Raw genomic sequence first — 23,771 nt, forward strand, 5'->3', positions numbered from 1 at the left:
GCCTGGCCCACCCCCCTCAGGCCCCTATATAGTGACCATGACCTTGAGATCTTGTCCCTGCTGCATTTCTTGTCTCCCTCATCATTGAAAGTTATCTTGACAGCAATACAAGTGCTTAGGACAGTCTTGTTTGCAATGGTAATGATTGTGATGACAGTAATAATGAGAGTGAACAGTTACTGAATACCAGAGCATCTGCTAAGTGCTTTTACATGGTTTTCCTCTATGAATCTTCACCATAAGGGTATAAGAAGGTCCTATCGCTGTCTTATTTTACAAATGCCTTAGAGAGCCTATTTACCTCATTCTGTAGTGAGATGGCACAGCACATTAATACAGAGCCAGGATTTGAGCCAGGTGATCAGAGCTCCAAGTTCTGGGGCCATATTTGGGTTGCAGCATATCTCACATAGGTGTCCAGATACCAGAGGCCATCATAGGTACAGAGCTTTGATGCCAAGTTCCCTTTGGGGCCAGTTTGAATCATCTTGTCATTCAGTGAGGACGCAGCTGCTTAGGATTCCAGTCCCCCTCTCCTGTGTCAGGATCCTTTAGCCTGGCCCTTAAAGCAGGTTTGTTTTTTGGGTTGTTTTATTTTGTTTTTGTTTTTGCCTTTTTTACACAAACTTACACCTTTAACAGACTGGAAAGCCATTTTTTTTTCTTCCACAACCAAATTTTTTTTTCTAAATTGTATTTATAAATATATAACAATTATCCTTTTCTTTTTCTTTATTCCTAGGCAACTGACTGGCCTTTGGTCTTTTTTTATCTCGCTCCTAATTTGTGAAACTCAAAACATTTCTGTTTTCCAAAGAAACTGAGGGTCTGATATTTATTACCATTACCTGTGGCCATTAGGATATAAGATACAAGATGCCAACTGCATCATCAGACATAGTCACAATGGGGGTTAGTTCATTCACTATTTTTCAAGTGGTCTTTAGTTACAGAATTTCTGAATTGAAGTCAATATAAATCATATTCATTAGGTCCAAATCAAGGGATGGAAGAGGAGAAGAGGATGGCAGGTAGGGGTGGGAAGCAGGTAGCAATTTCCACTTATAGAAATAGGTCAAACACCTGCAGATTGACAGTTCCCAGTTCAGAAGCACTGGATTCACATTGAATCCTCATAGCATTATAGTTGGTAAGACTACCAAGCAGATTCCAGGAGCCTGATTTGATATCCCAAAGCAAAACACAAATGCCCATAGCAGCCTAACAGACAAAGTAAATGAGTGGAATGGGCCAAGAGTAAGGTGGTAAGTGACCACTGACCTTTCATCCTCAGTGATGGGATACTAGGGCATGGTGAGGACTGTGGAGAAGGAGAGCACATGGCTATCTGGGGGTTAGCAGATACACAACACCAGCCAATTATTGTCATCAAAAACCAGGCCTATTGTTGCCAGATCTTCCCCCCCTTTTTTCCCCAGAGCAGCTGGATATGCAGATATTCATCTGATTGATGTTGTCTGACTTTTAAGCACTGACTACTAATCTCGATTTAAAAGCCAGTGCTAAGACATAGGCCAAAAGAAAGCCCACCTATGGACAGTGGCCTCTGAGGGTTGATGATTAGCATGCTTGTCATATGCCGCCTTCTCCAGATCTGACCATTGTTTTGCAATTTAGATCTCACTTGAAATTTAGTGCTTTTTTTCTTTGTCTAATTGTAATAGCTAAAGAAACCCTAAGGAATGCTCAATTTTCACTATAAATTCAGTGACTTCACTTGGGTTTCCTTTTTATTTTTTAACTTAATGACTTCTAATTTCTATGAACCTAATTATACTTGAAAGTTCTATCTAAAGACTTAGAATGCAATTGGTATATCTTTAAATAAAATTATTATTCTTATCAAATATTAGTGAAAGTGATACTATGGAATGCCATTAGAGAACATTCAATATAAATAGGAGAATTGGTAAACTTTATATATAATATTTTGATAGCATAAAATTGTTCAAATATTTTTACATAAAAAACAAAATTAAAAGACAAAGAACAAATAAGAGCAATTTCTTTTAGCAAATAGAGTAGACAAAGGGTTAAAAATAGCCTTGTTTTTAAAAGAGTTCTTACAAATGGTGAGGAAAAGGAACCCTGCTATAGATAGGTGAACAAAAGAAATGAACAGACAATTCACAAAAGAGAAGAAATAACCAATTGAAGAACATATGGGGAGATGACTCAGCCTCACTAGTAATTAAAGAAATGCAAATTGAAACAACAAATATTATCATTCCCAGTGTAGCCAAGAGTGCAATGAAACAGGTATTTCTATGCATTACTGATAGACAAAGAATGCCTTGTTGGTATGCAGTTAGTTAATAGAAATTAAGAGTTCAGTTCTTGGGCATCTGGGTGGCTCAGTGGTTGAGTGGCTGCCTTTGGCTCAGGTCATGATCCTGGGGATCCTGGGATCAAGTCCCGCATCAGGCTACCTGCAGGGAGTCTGCTTCTCCCTCTACCTATGTCTCTGCCTCTCTGTGTGTCTCTCATGAATAAATAAACAAAATCTTAAAAAAAAAAAAAAGAAATCAAAAGTTCAGTTCTGTTAGGCAAATACTGAGCTCCTTCTCTGTGCTAGAAATTGGTTTATGCAGATGATAAGGGCCCACACTTACTCTCAGTGCGTGAGCATGTCCTGTGTGAGAGACATACGCAGATGACTCCATCATTAGGAAGTAAATGGCAGAGGCATCCAGAGCATATAGCAAATGCAGGGGTAATGGAGCCGAGCCCCTGGAGGGATGGCCAATGGAAGGATTATTTGAAGAAATGATCCTGAGATGAATCTTTAAAGGTGATGAGAATTTGGCTGGATAAAAAGGGCAATGAGAAGGGAGGGGAGAAGAGAAGGGAAGGAGATCTCTGCGAGAGTAGAGCATGGGCATGAGTGTAGTGTCTATAGGAGGGTTGGAATTCTTGTAGCACTGAGTGTGGAAGGAGGCTATAGAGAAAGTCCGGTCCATCTGTGCTTTGGTAGTGTGAATTTCATCCCAGAAGCAGCCCAAGGCAGAGAGGCATGAAAGAACACAGTCAGATATGTATTTTTTTTAATACTACATAAAAGTCACTGTGGTTTATTTTTCTAATTTAAAAAGGAACAGATGAAAACAAACAACAGGATTAAAAATTGGACAAAGGACTTGAACAGACATTTCCCCGAAGAAGATATACAAATGGCCAATAAGCACCAGAAAAGATGCTCAACATCACTAGTCATTAGGGAAATGCAAATCAAAACCACAATGAAATACCACTTTGTACTGATTAGGATGACTATTATTTTTTTAAAAACGAAAATAACAAATACTGGTCAGCACGTAGAGAAAGTGGAATCCTTGTACAATGCTGGTGGGAATATAAACTGGTGTGACCACTGCAGAAAACAATGAGGCAGTTCCACCAAAGGTTAAACATAGAATTCCCTTATGACCCAGCAATTCCACTTAGTGTACATCCCCAAAAGAACTAAAAGCAGGGACTCCAACAGATACTTGTATACCCACGTTCATGACAATATCATTCACAGCAGCTAAGATGTAGAAACAACCCAAATGTCCATCAACAGATGAATGGATAAACAAAATGTGGTATATCCATACAATACAATACTATTCAGCCTTCAGAAGGAATGAAATTCTGACACATACTACAACATATATGAACTTTGAAGAAATTATATTCAACAAGATAAGCCAATCACAAAAGGACAAATATATGATTCCACTTATGTGAGATACTTAGAGTAGTCAAGTTCATAGAGATAGAAAGAAGTTACCAAGGGTTGGGGAGAGGGGGTTACTGGGAGTATCTGTTGGGATGATGAAGAATTTCTTGATTAGATTGCACAACATTGTGAGTATACTTAATGCCACCAAATTTTACACTTAAAAATGGCTAAAATGGGAGACACCTAGGAATGCCTGGGTGGCTCAATTGGTTAAGCACCTTCCTTTGGCTCAGGTAGTGATCCCAGGATCCTAGGATCAAGCCCCATGTTTATTATAATTTACTATATGGGGGTCACACTATCCTTGCTGTTTTGTCATTGCATTTTCCACCTAGTGATAGACAGCAAACATCCTAGGTATTCATACAGCTTGGAGGTTAGGAAGGTAAGCCCTGGAGACTGACCACCAGGTTTGAATCCTGGTGCCATTGCTTACTCAGCTGCCAGCTTGTTTCCTCCTCTGTACAAAGCACATGGATAACAGAAGTGCCAAGAACATACATTTGTTAAGGATTACATTGGTTCCTAAATATGTATAAGCGCAGTGCCTGGCACTAAATAAAGAAAGCTATAGTTATATTGCTAATGGTAGTTAATAATCCTTGTCTGTTCTACAAGACAGTGTTTTTAGTGGCTTCATGAGGTACTTTATCACATGGCTGCATCATACATTACTTAACTAATCTCCTATGTCCAAAATTTACTATTTCTAAATATTGGTTCACATAAATAATGATAAGCAACTTTGCAAAGAAGTCTATATAGAAAACTCTGTTTTTTAAAGCAGACCCCTAGAAAGGCAACTGTTAGATCAAAGAACATGCACAATTTAAGTTTTTTTTTATTTTTTTAAAGATTTTATTTACTTATTCATGATAGTCACAGAGAGAGAGAGAGAGAGAGAGAGAGAGAGAGAGAGAGGCAGAGACACAGGCAGAGGGAGAAGCAGGCTCCATGCAGGGAGCCTGACGCGGGATTCGATCCTGGGTCTCCAGGATCGCGCCCTGGGCCAAAGGCAGGCGCTAAACCGCTGCGCCACCCAGGGATCCCAATTTAAGATTTTTGATTCCTGTTAATGGACTACCCCTCCAGAAAGACTGATATATTGAGGAGCAGAAGAACAACTTTATCCATAATGGCAAAAAATTGGAGACAAGCTAATTGTCTAAACTAAAGACATAGTTTAAATGTAATGTTCACTTACTGGAATATCATAAATACATTTGCAAAGCCTACATAAAGGCATATAAAATGCTTATGACACAATGTTAAGTGAAAGAGTAAGGAAAAATTATATTTAATAGAACTATAAATTTTAAAAATCATGTGCATATGGAGGAACAGAAAAAACAAGTAAAATAGAAATTTTTAATACTAAGGCTCTAGGTAAATTGTTTTCTCTTAGTTTTTTTTTTCTAAATTGCATTTAATGAGCACACACCATGTTTATAACAAAAAAATAATTTCACTGGGAAATGTGATTTGTCCCTGTCTTTGAAGGCCATTATTGAAATTTAGTTTCACATTACAAGTAGATCTTTAAATAAGCACCCATAGTAATGAAGCCCATATTTCAATTTTCTAGCTGAAAATTTTTCAGATACAAAGTCACCTTCTTGACCTTATCTATATATTCAAAGACTGTGGTGCTTGGAAATTTCTACTGTATGGTATTGGAATCAGCAACAAGATCAGCAGACATTATTTCCCAAAGGAAATGAATCTAACAGGACTCTGGGAGATACAGCTGCTTCTATGTCATCCAAACAGAACCCAGCTGCTTTTGTGGGGGTTGTAGTTCCAGGGAAAGGCCCTAAATGTTCAATCATCTGCATGGACCTCCTACCTTTGTGCATCTCAGTCTGCACCATGTTGAGCTGATAGGCAGGTCAGTTGATCTCTCTGAGCCTCTGTTTCCTCATCTAAAAAATGGATATAATGATCACGTACTTACTTACCTAATTGTTGTGAAATCAAATGCAGTAAACCTTTTAAGATGTTAATCCAATGCCAAGATATGTTAGGCACTCATTAAATGTTAGCCATACTTATCCTTATTATCATCCTACATCTTTATTTCACTCACTGTTTTTAAAGATAACAGTGAAGCCTAGGGAGATGTGATTTGTTGTAGTTTAATGGAAGGAGCCATGGATTTGGAGTCAGATGACCTGAATTGTAATAGTGGTTGAAGCACTTACTCATTTAGTGGCCTAGGGCAAGATACTTAATCCTTGGAGCAGTGCTGTCCAAGAGAATTATAATATGAGCCCAAAATGTAATTTTGGATTTTCTAGAAAACACATTACAAAAAGTAAATATATGTATTTTCTTTAACTCAATATACCCAATATTACCTAAATGTTGTCAATATAGAAATTACTGATGGAGTGTTGTATATCTTCTCCTGTACTAAATCTTTGAAATCCAGTACACATTTTATACTGACAGCACATTTAAACTTGGAAGCTACATATTCATCTGAAATATTTTATCTGTATTTCCTAAAATTTATCGTTGAAAAGTTAGATTGACATGCCCAAGTTGTTCAAACATATTTTTCCAATAATTGAATCACCTGTGATTCAAATGACTTCAAATGTGAATTAATTAAAATTAAATAAAATGAAGAATTCAGTTCCTCAGCTGCATGAGCCACATTTTGAGTACTGGTGGCCAGGTTTAGCTAGCAGCTACAATTGGAGATGGCAGATTACATCTCCTCCCAAAGTCACTCAGCTAATGGGAGGTGGCTCAGGGACCAGAATCGGGCCAATATAATTTCCATATATGGACATTTGGAATGTGAACACTATTCATCTTGAGCCTTTCCATTTTTTTAACTGTGATCCCCAGTAAGAAATATACTTCACCTAACAAAATGGTATAAAAATGTATGTGTGTATGTGTCTATGTATGTATGTGTGTGCATTTGTGCATGTGTATGGGTATCTAAGTGTGTGTATGCATGTATATCTGTGTGTCTATGGGTGTCTATGTGTGTATGTGTCTGTCTATGTATGTATGTGTGTGCATTCATGCACGTATATGGCTATCTCTGTGTGTATATGTATGTGTGTCTGTGGGGGGATATCTTTGTGTGTGTATGTATGTGTACGGGTGTCCATGTATGTGTATGTGTGACTGTGGGTGTGTATGCATGTGGGTATGTGTGTCTGTGTCTGTGTACATATAGATCAGCAGCCATTATTTCCCAAAGGAAAATTACAATGTGGATCTTTTAAAATTCCACTCTACGTTTTCCTCCTCCTGATTTCCTCCTCTTTCTCCTTCTCCCCCCTCTTTATTTAACGCTGGTCATGACCCACTAAAGTGATTTCATGGCCCACTAATGGGTTATAAACCATAATTTGAGAAACACTGATCTTAAGAGTCTAAATTTCCAGGCATCTTAAAAATTGATTTGTTTTGTGTTGTAAATAATAATCCTTCTTTAGCCACCAATCAGTTCAAAGGGAACAATGTTCTCCCCAATATAAATAAGAAGAATGACACTAGTCTAGATAAGATACAAGGAAATAAGTGAATTACCTGCTTTTTTCTTTCTTTATCCATTCAGCAAATATTCATTGCGGAAGCACTGTCCCTGTCACTGTGTTAGGCACTAACAGCTGGCCTGAGACAGATGAGATCCCTGCTCAGAGTCAGCTACACAACAGCTAAAGCCCTTGCTACAGTGGCTTAGCCAAATAAAGATCTTGGATGCTTTGTTTTATTTTTCCCGTAAGAAGACCAGAGACAAGTAACAGTGCAGATGTCCAGCAACCCCATTAGTGACTCAACTCCCTTTCTGTTCCACATGCTTTTACTTGTCGCTTTATGGTTATAAGACTGCTGCTACCCCTCCAGGCAGGTCGATGTTCCAGGTAAGAAAAAACAAGAGCAGAGGGGGTGGGCGGGGGAGGTTATCTCAAAATTCTCCAGCACATAGAGTTGCCAGATAAAACACAAGATGTCCAGTTAAATGTGAGTTTCAGAGAAACAACAGGTGATTTTTAGTATTATCATGACCCATGCAATATTTGAGACATATTTGTACTGAAAAAAGTTCACTACTTACTAATGAAATTCATATTTAACTGGGTGTCCTGTATCTTTATTGGCTAACTCTGGTAATCCTTATGAGCACAGCTCTGCTTACAGTTCACTGGCCAGAGTGTCACATGGCCGCTTTTGTCTATAAAAGGCTGGTGAAATCAAGTCATTGTTTAAACTTCCAGTCTCAATAAAAGTGAAAGGCAAGAGAGAAGGAAGTTGGTCAGGGAGTTGAGTTGAGTGAGCCAACCTACGGTATCTGCTTAAGGTCAATCCCCCTCTGGCCTTCTTTGTCCATCATAGTAGGAAATTTGAATTTTAGTTCATGGTCAGTGGGAAGCTATTGGAGAGTTTAAAGCAAAGGAGTGACTAACTCTATGTAAGAAGATGGCTCTGGTTGCTGTGTGCCGAGTATAAGGGGGAAGGTAAGCAAGAAGTGGGAAGACCAGTTGGAAAAAAAAAAAAAACAGCTTGTTCTAGAACCTCTGAGAATTCAACCTAGCCATCCTGCCACGGGCAGTCCCCTCGCTTTCCTACATGTGAGGAAAACAAAGATTTGGGCAGGATAGTCTCTTGGTGCTCTGTGCAGCATGTCCAGAGTGGCTTGCAGGTGACATGGTGACCTTTTCTTGCTTTTTGGCTGCGTAGCATGGTCGTCAATGTTGGCCTATGTTTTGTACTCTCTTCAACAGAGGAGTATCTGAAAGCCATAGCTCATGAAACGTCAGAATTTACTATCATTAAACTAAGATCCTGTGAGACTCCTATAGCGAAATGGGTAAAAAAAAAAATGCTTTTTAAAATTTTAATTTAAAAAATAATCAATGAAATGCACAGAAAAAGTAATAAAATCTGCTACCTCTTAGCAAAAATTTTAAAAGTAACATAGGTGATTTTTATACCCTGACATCTAGGACTTAAAGCAAAAGTTGAATAATCTGATTCCAGAGCTAAGAACCTATGTGGATAAGGGAAAACCTGATTTCATGCTTCTCTCCCTCCAAAGTGGATTTTGTTACAATGAAGGCACTTTGGTCTCCTAACTGCCTCCCTCTCCTACCCCGCCTGCAGCAGATAATTTTCTCTCTCCTTCCTCTTGCTTCTCATTGAATTAAATCAATTGTTTAGTTTTCATTTGGCTTCTCCTTTTTCCCTCTCATCAGATCAAGTGCTTTTCTATTTTCCTTGAGGATTACCAAAATGAGCTCTTAGGGAAAAAAAGGTTTCTCAGCACTTTAGCTTCTGTTCCTTCTATTTATTTGCTTTGCCTTTTATTATCTTTTTTGCTGACACCCCAGGACACACACGCGGTATGTAGAGATTATTGGCTTTCTCCCTTTTTCTTATACGAAACCTGTTGGTTAAAAAAAAAAAAAAAAAGTGTCTCCAGAAATATTTATTCTTTTTAAGAGAGCCAGAGATCTAATAAGGGATCTGTATAGGCACACACACATACACACACACGCACACACACACATACACATGCACACACACACACGCACATATATATATTTATGTAGCTATTTATATACATGCACACACAAATACACACATACTGTACACACACACAAGCATAAATTATTTTCGCCTCAGTTACTTTGGACCTGAGCGGTCATTTGCAGAACTCCACAAAACATGCAAACATACTGCTACTTTAGACTACAACTGAACTCATGGTGTTGAAATTAATAATACTGTCAAGGAAAATCAACTCCCTGTACCTTCCTTCCTTCCCTTAATGAGAACACTTGATTTTTCTAATCATTTGATCTCAAAAAACTGATACCATTTTTCTTCAGAGTGCTTCGCAATGAAGGACCAGTAAAAGCAAGACATTTAAGTCCTGGTGGTGGGCCATAACAGCAGAAATGGTCAGAGTGCACAGGGCAAGGTCCTAGCATGGCCAAGCGGCCCTCTCTGGGGCCCAGCCATACCCCTGCACCCTACTGATGGAGTGTACTCCCTTGCAAGGTGGAAGGTTGCACTAAATGACCCTCAAGAGCTCTAGGTCTCTGAAGTTCTGAATTCCTAAGTTAACCCACTATTAGGCTAAGCACCACAGTGGGGACAATCCCACCTATTCCTTCCCCTAAATTTCAAAATTCTTCACTAAAACCTAAAACTGAATTGAGGGTAGGATAGCAGAATTTGAATTTGAAAACTAAACAATAAGGGAACTCTTAATGTGGTACCAATTTGTTCTGGCCGCTTTGTAAGATCGCATGAACAGAGTAGACCGTCAAATACTTCCCAGTGACTGGAGACCACCATAATCCCCCATGAGTGGTTTCCAAAGGACATCTCATCTGTCTGGGTCCCACTAACCAGGCCTTGGTCTGTGATCTCTGTGCATAGCCAGATGATGGGCTTGAGACCATTTGCTGCGCCTGGTCCTCAGAGTTGTCAGGGTACAGAGAAAGGGAAGTAAGGCCTGGGGCAACAGGATGTCTCACTGAAAACATCATCAGAGGCTTCTATCATAGGTAGGTGGAGACTGAAGCTCCAAATTCCAGACCCACCACTGATTTTCACTGTGACCTCGGGCAAGACCTTCATTTCTTGGCCTCCTGATTTTCTCCCCAGTACAATAAGGGGTGAAGGTTTGTGACCACCATGTTTGTTTCTAACTCTGACATTCAGAAAGCCAGATGCATGTAGCACTTTTAAATCTCATCAGGTAGAGAGACCAACTCTGTAACTTGGTGGAGCCTCTCCAGAAGCAGGACTCTGCCATGGGAGCTCAGTTCTTGAGGAGACGACAGTTTAAAGTCAGAAAAAAACAGAGAGGATTTAAGATTTGAGATGCTAGAGATAAAGGTATATCATTCACCTTCTACACTACCTTCTTCTTCTTCTTTTTTATTTTCATTGTTTTCCCTTTCTTTCTGCTGACAGTCTCTAGAGTAGAAATACATGACAAGCAGGTTTCCAAACACATTCCATGGTATATTATACACAACAGTGAAAGAGTTCTGCATCCAAAGGGATTTGGGTAGGGTTGATTGCATATTCTACTCTTAAAGAGTCATGACTCTTTGGCATATGTAGGTTCTAAGAAGCCCCGCAGTGAAAGAGCCTGTTGACTTTTGTTTGACGAGTACCCTTCCAACTTGCTTGATCCCAGAGCTTTCCCATGAGACCTGTCAGCCCCCTGTGGGACGGGTATTCTGTGGAACGTACTCTAAGAGACAGCACAGCGTTATCCCCTGACGCTGCATCTGGAGGCATATGTCCATATGATGCCTGCATGTGTCACATTTACTCTATCCATATTCCAGTCCATCAAATTTCTGCTGCTCCTTAGGTCCTGTCTGATATGGGTGGCATCATGATCAATCGAATGAGTGATAGCTTATAATAATGATTTAATAGTTTAATTGCAATGTGGACAATTAGCCAATGTTGGAAGAATCCTGTGTGATTTATTGAGATGGAAGTCTGTCCATCTGCACATCTGTTTGCCAATGTTCTCATTCAAAGAATATGATTAAGAGGCTTCTGGTTCAGGATGGTGGGTTGTGCCAACACTTGTCTCCTCTTCTGAAATACCACTCAAGTGATGATAAAGTCTTCAATAGAGGGATACATTCTGACTAGCAAACAGAACAGGAGGAAAACCATAAGTGATTTTAAGAGCACAAGGCTGGTGATAGAGGAACTGAAGCGGTCGTAGCTAAAAAGAGGCAAAGAGGGTTTAGTGCAGAGGAGGAAGCCCATCTACTGGGAGACATCATGACCAAGTGCTGATAAGGGTCCTCCGGAGGGATGGAGCAGAGTGAAATTCCTCTGAAATATGGTTACCCCATATGTCTCCACATCCATTCAACCCCAGTTTTCTAGACTAAAAAAGTAGCAGGATCCTTAACTGCAGGGGAAAGAAAAAGGGAGCTCATGTCTAAAAGTTCAGGTGGACTGGAAGAGCTAAACCTGCTATCAGCAGTGTTCATGCCCTGAGTGGTGTATCCAGCATGCTGGCACTGGGGGGGCAGGCACCAGTGAAGTGGAGGGGCCCTGACACCTGCCGTCAGGTCAGTTCTGACGGAGACAACAAGCACCACCTATGTGCACTGAAGCTCCTATCAGCATTCCTAGTCTCTCCTGTTTAAATAATCCAGGATCACCCAGCCTCTGAATTAGCCCATCAGCCTGAAAAACAAATATCGGGGCACCTGGGTGGCGTAGTCAGTTAAGCCTCCAACTCTTGGTTTCAGCTCATGTTGTGATCTCAGGGCCCTGGGATCAATCCCCAAGTCCAGGCTCTGCACTCAACATGGAATCTGCTTGGGGTTCTCTCTCCCTCTGTCTTTGCCCCTCCCCCATATACACATATGCATCTCTTTCTAAAATAAATCTTTAAAAAAAAAAGAAAAAGAACTATCAGCATAAAAAATCGATCCCAGAGAAAACAAGGATAAATTAGGTAACAGAGGTTAATTTGAAAGATAAAGCTCTTCAGAAAGATTTAAAACCGAGAAGAGGAGAGAATGAAGGCATTCGAGAAATAATAAAACAAATGTACTAGAGATGAAAGAGGCATATGTTCTCTGAAAAAAACCACCAAATGCCAGGAGGAATTTTTATTAAGATCCATACCTAGATACATTGTATTGAAATTTTAGCAACTCAGTGTTGAAAAAAAGATCCTGAAGGGCACCTGGGTGGCTCAGTAGGTTAAGCATCTGGCTCTTGATATCAGCTCATCTTCTCTATCTCATGGTGGTGAGTTCAAACCTCATGTGGGGCTCCATACGGGACATGGAGCCTACTTTAAAAAAAATCCTGAAAACCTCCAAGAAAAGAAAAGACAGATTGACTACAAAAAAAAAATCAACAATAAAACTAGTCTCAGATTCCTCCTCAGTCACAAAGATACTAGACAACACTGAAGTGAGGGCTTCAAGTTCCTGAAGCATAATTTCTAATCTAGAGACTAGAGCCAGAAAAGCTATAGACCAAGTGTGAAGACAAAATAAAAATATATTTCAGATATTCAAAGATTCATGATGAAGTTTCCCCCTAAGGAAGTTTCTTGAGGATGGTGGGACTAATAGAAGAATCCCAGTGAAAATAAATTCCAAAATGAAGGCAGTACAGGAATCCCAGAAAGCAACTGGTATAAGTTAAAACAGGAAATCAATGTTTTGGGGAAGAAGGGAGAGATTTTTCAAGGACTATACAAAGGTGTTAGTGATATGGTATAAAAGGCAGATAGAAAATAAATAGAAAAAAAAGAAAGATGGCAGATATAAAAGAGAAATGCAATTAGAAATTTCTGGAAAGGCAAACTGCACAAGAAAGTCTGGGCCCAAATATAAGGCAGATTAAGACAGAGAAAGAGGGAATATTCATTTGATCCTGGTGCTAGAAACATTCTTCATCAAGTACAATGTGCTGTTTGGCCCTATGGAGAAGATCACAAATATAACCCTTCTTCACTGCACGGGAAAAATATAGTCATTGGTACAAAAGCTCTGCTTGCTGATCGTCAAGGTTTAGCATCAACCTATAAACAAAACACTTGACCTAATCACTCTTAGGCAATGTTGACAATGTGAAGGAAAAGCCCAGCTGACCTGGGAGGTGAATGTGGGTTAGGAAGGTGCAGAGAAAGACAGAAACTATCATCTAGTGAGGGGAGCCAGCAGATAGTGTCTAAAGCTAATGGAGCAAGTAATACATTTGCCATGGAAAGTTAAGAAGGTAAGTAATAGAAAAGTAAAACAGGATTGAAACAATCGAGATTTAAAAGGGGAAGAGTACCATTTTTCTAATAGTCCCATCGATGAAAGGAGCCTACAACTGTTGCATCAACAAGGAACAGGATGATCACCATATTTAGAATCTGGAAGGTGGCCACCAAAAGAAATGAGAAATCCTTAGACGTGTTTCTGGGACTCAGAGAGAGGAGTAGGATTTGGGGATGGCTTTAAAAAATTATTATTATGACAGTGCTGAACTATTTGACTTCTGGCCATCTGCATATATTACTTTGATTTTTTAAAGTCACCAAATACCTGCCAGGTGGCAAGCGTTGTATTAAATACCAGATATTTAGAGGTGGTACTAGCCTTGAAGCAGAAGTGGCTACAGAAACAAACGATGCTGGTTTAGGAGCCCTTCCCAGGGATGTGTTTATGTCGATGGGAAGAGGGGAAGTAGGGCAGGGGATCACAGTTCACAGAGTGTTTGGCCAACCGATTCCAACAGTTGGTACAGAGCTGCCACAGAGGTGAATTAGGACAAGCCTTTAGGACTTGGGGGCTTGGAGACTTGACATTGTTCCTTTAGATTGATAATATTCTAGGCAGGCAGATAGAATTACTGACAGTTTGGAGCTGTAAGGGTCCGTAGAGAGATCTATCCAACGCTTTCATTTTACAAACAAAAGAGGCTTGGTCGTGGCAGAGCTAGCCTTACTGATTCAGTCCTTCTGATTGCAAGTTTAGTAATAGCTAAAAAAGGAGCTCCACATTAAGACATCCTTCAAGCACAAAATCAACATCTATCACATACCCGCTAAGGCTAGGCACTGTAGTGGCCACTTCACGCACGTTATTTAACTTAATCTCTACAACAGCCATGTGAGATTAGGCTATACACATTTTACATTTGAGCAGACTAAAGTTGAGAGAGCTTAAATAATTTGTCAGGAGCTTAGAACTAGACAGACACAGCCTGGATATGAATGAGTCTGTCTGACTTCAGCGTTCGTGCTCCATGGTTTCTGGCCTGTAATCTGCACCCCACTGACAGTGATAAGAGCTATACGTCCCTATATCGGTGACCAGAGGTAAAAATAATGACCATTTCATATTTAGTCATTGAACATATAAACATGAATAAGGGAAACACGATCCTGGCACTGTCTAAGCAGGGCTCTTTGATCCACTTCTCCACTGCCCCATGGTCCACCCTGGGGTAGGGTCTGTGAGCTGCCAGGCCATCCTTCTTAATTAGAAGGGACCCCAGGAGCCTCTGAGCAGCCCCAAGCTATTCAGAGGAAAATAAACAGGAAACGGAAAAGAGGGAGGGGAGACAGAAATGCTCACTGACTTTAAAAGATTTATACTGACAATATCCCAAGGAGCTTATGAAATGTATTTTTTCCTTTTTGTTCCTTTTTTTTATTTTGAGAGAAAGAGAGGAAAGCTGCTGATGAAGAGATAGCTCTCAACTAGAGTTTCATTGACGGTGAAAATACTTTAAGCTCGGGCTCTTATTGATAGTCCGGTTGCACAAAATAAAATTCATATAAACATCACCTCACATATTAGAACTGGAAAAATAATCCATCTTCCAGTCAACTTTGAAAGAGTCCCGTTATTGAGCTACTGAATTACAAGGACAGAATGCACATGTGTTTCCACACCCAGGAGGGAGGAACAGTGGTGCAGAAGGAGCCCCAAGCACAGCACCTGATTCAGCTTGATTTTCTCCCGCTGGGAACTTGAGTCTCCCCACCCTTTGGGGGATGAATGTGCACCAGATAATCTTTCTGAGAAGAAGGAGAACATCTTTCTCTTGCCTATGTTCTTCCCCTCAGTAGCTCAAAAACCTGCTTTCAGTATGACTTTCCACCGATTCGAAAACATCGAATTGAGTAGGGTCTCAGGCCTTATGTCCGTTATGCAAGACAGGCTGGCTTCATCTTAACCCCAGACTATGCCCCAAAGTATCTGGAGCAAGACTCTGTCCCCAGAGATGCTTCCAGAATTATCACCTGCTCTGGACAGATGCACACTAATCTAGGATTGGAAACCCCAGTCGATCAGAGTCTGTCTCCCATATGGCACTTTTGCTTACAACAGCGACAATCTAAACACATCACATTTGCATTTAGTCACATTCTTTCCTAGTGTTACTGGTACTATAGGATGAGGTTGGGTCAGAATTGATCCCCACCTTTCCCCCAACATACCAGATTAATCTTCCCGAAGCACCACTCTGACGATGTCACTCTCCTCCTCAAAACACTTTTCCAAAAGTAAAGTTGAATACCTTCAGCCAGGAATTAAAAGTCCTGTATGGTCTGATCCCACCCCCGCTTCCCTAGCTTTCCTGAAGCCCCAGCCTTGTCTTCGGGTGCCCCTCTGCGACCCAGTGCTGCTATGCACTTCCTACATTTAGCCTTTTTTCTTCTTCTCTCAACTCCCACATGGCTGGTTCTGCCAATATCTCTGTCTTTCTCTCCCTCTAAGATATTGCTCAAAGGTCATCTTCTTATGAATCTTCCCAACTGAACTTGATGTCTCCTTCCCAGAGCCTCCGAAAGTGCTTCACCTGTATGTGTCTTATGACTTTATAACCTCTACTCTTGGTGGCAATTATTACAGTGATCTCATCACCCTTATGGACCTGGAGTTCCTTAAAAGCCAGAACTGTGTCTGGTTTATGTCTGTGTCCCTAGGGCTGAGCCAGTGCTTGGATGTTTGCTCAACGTTGGCATCCAGTAAATGAAATTTGAAGGCAAGAAAGAGTGAGCAAGGGAGCCAGTGAACAAATGGATTTGGTCCAGCACCCAAATGCCTGCCTTTCTCTCTTCTTCCCCCTCTGAGTTCCTGAGCTGGACAGCTTGGCCACAATGCACCCTGATCATATTTTAGGATAACAGGTACAGTGGGGTAATGAGAAAGGTACAAAGGAAAGAGCCCTGGTTAGAAATCCAGACACCTGGAGTCTGGTCTGGAGTTTCAGATTAAGATGTTGGACAAGTCATTTCCACATTCTGACCTGAAATCTGCTTCTCTAGAAAAGTGATATGTTAGATGATCTTTAAGTCCTTTCTAATTCTGAGTTTTTGATTCTAACCCCTTTCTTCTACCTCTGTGCCCATGACGAGAATATCTCCCCCATTGTAAAACAGAGTCATAATACAGATTATTTACTGAGGGTTGTAGAGCTCTTTTCACCAGCCTATCTGCCATGCTATAACTTCCCAGCAATCACAGAGGGTTCGGTGTCCAGTGCTGACCCCAGGTCCCCAGTCTTGCTCAGAAAAAGTCTTATGCTGACCTCATCCTGATTTTAACTGGAAGTCACATTTCTCTACTTCCAGAATTTTGCAAATCTCCAATTCCTGACATAATACCTTCTCCTTGAAGAATGCTTCTGGTAGGGATCCCTTCTTTTCATCTGCATCATTCTCTACCCCTGACTGCTAGTTCATTTACCTATGTGGTAAATTGAGGTGTCTGTAGAATGAGACCAGTTTGAAGCACTCAGGAGTGATTTAAAAGCAGAGCACTCATTCGCTGGTTCTCACTGGAGGAGTCAGAGATCTTGGAATAGACTTCCACTGCAAAAGAAGCAGCATCAAATGGTCCAAAACTTCAAGGCAGAAGTATGGCAAGTAAAATTAATGCATCAGAAGGAATGCCTGGAACAATAAAATGGCGCTGTACTTTTATGCTGACAGTAATCCCCATGAATACAGGTTTCTTTAGATCACTTGGCCTATGCTACTGGAATTAGGGTTGGCTTGCCCCAGAGGGAAACTCTGCCACAGGCACGGCACCAGGGGGGATTTGTAAGGCTTTCTTTGTGGAGACCAGTTACAAATTCACATGACTCATAGACTCAAGAGCTGAAATGGATCTTAAGAGATCATTGAGTTCAGCCAACCCTTCTCACCCTGTTTTATAAACAAGGAAACTGAAACCCAAGAAAGTTAATGCTTTGCACAAGATCACTCAGCTAGTAACCAAAGAAGCAAGAGCCATGAACATGTGGGACAAATGCTGCCTCTCCAAGCCACCCACCTCTCAAGGGAAACCTTGAACTGGTCAGAACTATTTGAGATTGTAGAGCCAACCCATACAGTCCTGAGAAACTCTGAATCAACCATAAATTGAGTGCCAAGTTGGCTTGAATGTGATATGGAGAACTCGGGTCAGCTTTTGTTTAAACTGTGACCTGTAGGGTGATAGAGATGCCCCGGAGTGTGCCCTGGCTTGTGGGGTGTGGAAACACCTTATATGGATGTTGACAAGATGGCACTTATCTCCTTGCTTCATTCTTGGCACATTTACAGAGGCAGTGACTGTTTAGGCCATCCCTCTACCAGGTTGTAAATCCATCAGAATGTCTTAGCTTCTAAATTGGGTTTCTGATGCTGGTTATTCTTTGGGGATTAGATAATACCCCCCCCCTTTTTTTTTTTTTTTTTTTTTTTAGTTTCTTGTGAGATTTCGTTAGTTGTGCCTGTTGTCTGGAAAAGAGTCTGTAGCTATCATCTCTACTTTAATATAGAAGACAGTTGAAATCAAATAATTGATTATTTAGTGGGTCCTTCCTCTCTATACAAAACTGGGTAAAGTACTCTCCATGTTTATCTCACGGAACCCTTACAACCACCCTTTGAAGTAGGTGTCTTCATTCCCATTTTACAGATGAAGAACCTGAGACTCAAGGACATAGAGCTAGTATGTAGGGGAGCTAAGGTGAGGGCCTTAGTCTGCCTGACTATAAAGCCCAAGTCCTGAATTACTATTCTCTTGCTTCACACTTTGCTTTTCACAGAGATAATCTAAGAAAGGGGGAAGAAGGCTGGGTGTATATGAAGAAGGTGAAATAGGCCTCTAGCAGTGCTGACTTGGTTGTCCTTGGTCTCCATATCCTGCCACAGAGATGCCTGGCCCTCCTATCTGGACACACCTGCAGAGTCACCTTCTCTGTCTCTTGGCAGGCTCCTTCCTCCTCCTCAATACCTCAGCAAACTCCAAGCACACCATCCTGAGCCCATGGATGAGGAGCAGCAGTGAGCACTGCAAGCTGGCTGTCTCCGTGCACAGGCATCTGCAACCTTCTGGGAGGTATGTCGCCCAGCTGCTGCCCCACAACGAGCCTGGAAGAGAGATCCTCCTGGTACCCACTCCAGGAAAGCATGGGTAAGTCCTTCCCCAAGTCCAAAATTGATTATATAAAAGACCACTTGGCTTTGGGTTGCAAATTTCCAGAGTCTGTGACATCTACTTAAAACTCACAATTGTCCTTTAATAGGTAGGGTCCAGATTGAGCCATTACTGCTAATATTCCCCAGGTAGTGTATCGGGCACTGATCTGTGGGATCCTCTGGCCGCTCAGGCTGGTGGTCCTCCCAGAGGCCAGAAGACCAGCTGGCAGAGTGGGCATTTAATGAGTGGGTGTTAAAGATATTTATTTCCCAAAGTACAGATGGATCCAAGAAGAAAACAGCCAAAGGGAGTGTTAAAAGGCCAAAATGAAAGTAATTTAATATGCTGGAAGCTGGGTTGTACCAGCAGAACTTTGGCAGTAAGGGAAAGAGCAAACTATTGTAGCCACCCAAGCAGGTCCTGCAGGAGTGCAGGACCTGAGAACAGAACTTGTCAGGCACACCACAGTGGTATCAGTTCAGTGGCGATTGGAACAAGCTTTGCTCCAGAACCTCTAAGGCTGGCACAATCTTGAAGTCACACAGGATGCCCATGTCAGTGAACTTAAGCTTCCAGGAGACACTCACTTGTTTACTCAGCAATCCACTGAGCCTCCAGAGGTCGTGGCGTTGGAAAGCAAACTTGAACCAGCCTATCTCTATGCATACATTTTCCCTTATTCCATAGGAATAAATACCATCATAAGACCCCAGTTTTGAGGAGCCCCACATCTAAATACTTATTACGTAATAAATGAGGATGAGAGAGCTTTCAAATTTCTATCGAAGCTTAGACTTAGCTTCCCTCTAAGAAGATACCTTTCAGGAGAGTCCCATCTGGACAATGATGTTACCTGTCCTTCACCTTCATGGTGTGCTGGGTTAAGAAGGGAGAGCCTGTCTACTGCTTTTCCAATAAAGCTCTATGGCCTTCTTATTAAGTTCTGGAAAGCCTCTACCCTACTCTCCTACTACTGACCCACCTATATTTAGTTGTGCTGCAAAGAACTACATACCTGGAGCAGTAATGAAGCCTTGACTTCAAGAAGGATGCTGTCCCCATAGTTACACTCATACCCATCTTCTGGCCTCTGCAATGTCTCATTGGGCTATATGGCAGGGTCCCAGCACCAAGCGACTCTTACTCTGTCCACCAGAAGTTTGGAATGTTGGATGTGTTGCCTGCCCACCGTTTGGATGAGCTGTCCTCTGACAGACTTCCCTCCAGCATGGCCCACCTTTCTTGTGAGAAGCCCAGATGGGCAGGGCAGGTCTTGGCCTTGGCTGCAGTGCCATCCTGCAGGTGTCTGCCCAGCCTCGTGAGCTGTTTATTCTGACTTTATTCAGTACTCTTGCCCCCACCAAGTCTGGCAGAGAACAACCGGTGCTGCTCGGGGCTGCTAAGACTTCATGCCATCAGTTTGTTAAAGTGTGTGGTTGGGGGCTGGGACTCATTGATGTCACATGGAGAATAGAGAGTCTCCCTGAAATGCAGGCTGAGAATGTGCATGCATGTGAAGGAAGGGTGCCAGAGGGATTTCAGCACTTCCTGGGTAGCAGGGCTTGGTTCCCTGGATAGCATGGGCAGAAGACCATAGCTCCTCCATACGACTAGCCCTGGGGGCTTGCAAATATGTTTCCCCTCTTTGTCTTCCTATCCTTGCAACTACCCTGTAAGTTCCCATTGAACAGATGAGAAAACTGAGGCAGAATGTGGAAATAGGAAGTGATATGGTCCAAAGTGGATTCCAGGTCTCCCCTTTCCTCATTCTTGCACTTTCCAAAAAACACATAGTCTCTCAGCAGAAACTCAGGGCAAAAGGGTAGGATCAGGAAAGAGGAAATGGAAAGTGAAGGAATCTTACAAAAATAGATGATCCAGATTCTTTGGTGCCTCGAGACAGATGAACGCAGGGGGACCTGTGATGGCAACCTGCCCTTCACAGACAGTGAGAATAAGGAAAGGAAGACAGCACAGTGTAGACAGGCTGTGATCCTCCCCTGAGGCTGCCATTGCCATTAGTCTCAAGGTCCCTCTCCTGGCCATTGCATTGCATTCCCAAGGTGACTCTCCCATTGCCAGAGTTGGCCTGCCCCCTCAAGAGTGAGAGTTGAGGCAGGAGAAGGGAAGCAGGTGTACTGGGGCAAGCCTGAAGACTGGGTGGCTTTGCCGGGGACAGCCCTACTTCTACAAGGGCTTTGCCTTAGGCTGGGCTCCGCGCATCTCTGTGCAGACACATTCTCCCCTAGCCCTGGAAGAGCCATCTTAGGAGTTTGAGGATGAGCAGGAGTGATTCCAAACTGAAAGTAAAGATGCCTGAGCCAACCTCTCCACCTGTAACAAAATCAATGTAGTGAGGGTAGGAGGTGGCAGCTGAAGGTGAAGCAGCCATAGACTGCTCTCTGCCTGGAGAAGCTCTGCTGCCGCAGGCATCTTGGCAAGCTGCAGGGCACGGGCACTTGTCCAATACTTCACAGAGCTCTAAGTATCTGTGTCGAGTTGTATCTGGGTTGCTCAGCCTCAGCACTGTTGACATCTGGGACCAGATTATTCTTTTTGTGGGCACCGTCCTGTGCATGGTTCCCCAGCTTCCCAGGTGTCTACCCACTAGATGCCAATAACACCTTCCCTGGTTATAGCAACAAAATTGCCTCCAGACATTGACAAATGTCCCCTGGGAGGAAAAATTGCCCCCCATTGAGAACCACTGAAATAGCTAGCATTTCGGAGCTGGGAGGAACCCTGAGATTTACCTGGTTCAAATTTGTCAATTCACAGGGATGGGAAATGAAGCCCAGGATGGGGATGTGATGTGCTCCATGTCACATGATGAATGTCAGTGTTGGTAGACAAGTGTCTTGAGCCCTATACTCATGTTTATGTGCCAACCACTGTACTAGGTCCTGGGTTACCAAGATATATAAGGCCTAGTCTCTATGCCTGAGTAATACTAACTACTGCTAACACCTATTAACACCTCCTAGATGTGCTAACCAGTCAACACTGTGCCCCTTATATTCATTTTCTTATTTAATGCTCAACAATGTGGTGGAATGGGTACTGTTACTGTTTTCAATTTCACAGATGAGGAAATTCAATGAGGTCAAATAACCTTCCCAAGGCCACCAGCTAGACAGGGTGCAGGGGATATGAACTCAACCAGCCTGACTTCAGACTATTTATGCCCATTTTTAGAAGAGCTCAATCAGGCTGAGGTGGTGCAACAGAAAAACTAGTATACTGTGAATCAAAGCCCTGAATTTAGGTCCCAGTGTACCATCCAGTAGTCAGTTCAGAGAACCAAGATTCATTGGATACTTTCTATTTGTTAGGACTATACAGGGGCATGACATTCAAAAGGCCAGCCTTTGATGGTCAGTTAAAGGATGTTCCGTGAATGAGCTCTATGGCTTCAGGTGAATCCCACCCCCTACCACACCTCAGTTTGCCCATCTGTGAAGTAGGGATAAGGATGCTGCCCTGCCCGTATGGTGCTGTGCATCAAGGTAATAGAAGACATAAAGGGTTTTGCTCACTAAGCGGGATACAAACGTGAAAGGCCATGATTTAATACCTTAGTCTGCTCTATTCTGCTCATAATTGGGGATCAGAAAGGACTGGGATTATCTGCTCTCTGATTATGGGGCCAGTGCTAGTCTCAAGAACCCTTTGGTTTCGAGATCTTGGGCATTTTGCCTCACTGAAGCTCATTCCCTTGAATGTTAGAGATGCCCCCACAACATAGGCTCCAAGTGGTAAGAGGGACACAGTTAAATCCTGGTGGTGATAAAAACAGAACATGATGGTTTGAGGACTGCCGTTTGCAAAACAACATTCAGCGTTTGTAGTAACACGGGAGGAGGTTGTCATGACAGTGGTGGGTAGAGCTCAACTCATAGGAGTGGGCTGAGGAAGGACAAGCCTGAGGCCACTGAGTTCTCTGGAAACCGAGTCGTGTGCACAAGGTGCAACACTAGGGGAGCAGCAGCCTGCCTGGAAATGCTGGAGACAGGGAAGGCAGTCGGGGAGCCCCAGCAGCTGCTCCCTTCCTTGTCACCTGGAAAGCAGCCACGTACATGAGGTCTAGTGAATCATAGGCCATGAGCGCCCACCCCTCGCCAAGACAGCCTGGCTTTGGCCAGGATCTCCCAGGAGATACACAGTGATGAGTGCCCGGTCTACTCATCTGCTTCTCTGCCCTGCCAGAATGGCCACAGGAGTGAGGAAGCAGAGAAATGCTCTGTCAAACAGCCCAGCCCTGCTGGCCACAGAATCCAGCAGGCATAGGACATCTTAACTAGAAGTCAGAGGTTACAAAGTCCCCATGCATTGAATGAATATGATAATCCTTGTTTAAAGTGGTGAGCTGTGAAATGGCATGAGGAAAATGGTCTGCACTGTGCCAGCTGTAGTAGTAGGTACTTAACACATGCTAGATGCTTCGCTAGATGCTTTCCAGTGCATCCGATCCATGGATCGAGTGCCTACCGTGTGATAGGTGTTGGGAATGCACAGCTGAAGATGACAGGGGCATGGATTTCAAGGAGCATCCGAGCCAGTGAGGAAGACTCAGCACGTGCTTGTGCAGATGACTTTAAATGGGGGCCCAGAAAGATTCAGAAGCTGAGCTGAGCCCCTACTTCTGCCTCCTGTACTTCCCTGCCTTTCTGCTGAGAGCTGTTTTCAAAGAAAGAGGAAAGCAGCAGCAGTTGGTGATGTGAGATGGACGCCCTCCTGGACTCGGGGGGTTAGGGGCTGTTTGGGGCTGTGGGAGTACCTCCACACCTCCTTCTGGGACACCCACAAGTCTTCCTTCCTCTCCGAGCACCCAGGTTTCTCCAGCAGTCTCCAGTATCTAGGGACTTGATTATGTGTGACCAGAACTACATAGTGTGTGGAGAGAAGAATTGGCCCCTTCTATCCTGAGGGGATAGAAGTTGCCAATCATTTGAATTACTAATACTTGAAAAGATGTTTTAAACCTAAAGGATTTGGTGATACTTGGGCTTGAGCCAAGGTAAGCTGTCAGAGCCATTTCACAGCACATCCAAGGTTCATTCCAGAAGGTGGCAGACAAA

The 23,771-nt window shown here is 42.5% G+C and overlaps 1 protein-coding gene across 1 annotated transcript in view; it reads left to right on the top strand.

Annotated features, from left to right (window-relative positions):
• ALK (ALK receptor tyrosine kinase) overlaps positions 1–23,771 on the top strand; it is a 673,225-nt gene that overhangs the window by 335,481 nt on the left and 313,973 nt on the right. Inside the window, exon 4 of the mRNA XM_026016017.2 lies at positions 18,486–18,687. Within this exon, the coding sequence (XP_025871802.2) occupies positions 18,486–18,687 (202 nt within the window). The remainder of the gene's footprint in view (positions 1–18,485; positions 18,688–23,771) is intronic.

The sequence above is a fragment of the Vulpes vulpes genome, chromosome 8 (assembly GCF_048418805.1).
Source record: "Vulpes vulpes isolate BD-2025 chromosome 8, VulVul3, whole genome shotgun sequence".
NCBI classification, from domain to species: Eukaryota; Metazoa; Chordata; class Mammalia; order Carnivora; family Canidae; genus Vulpes; species Vulpes vulpes.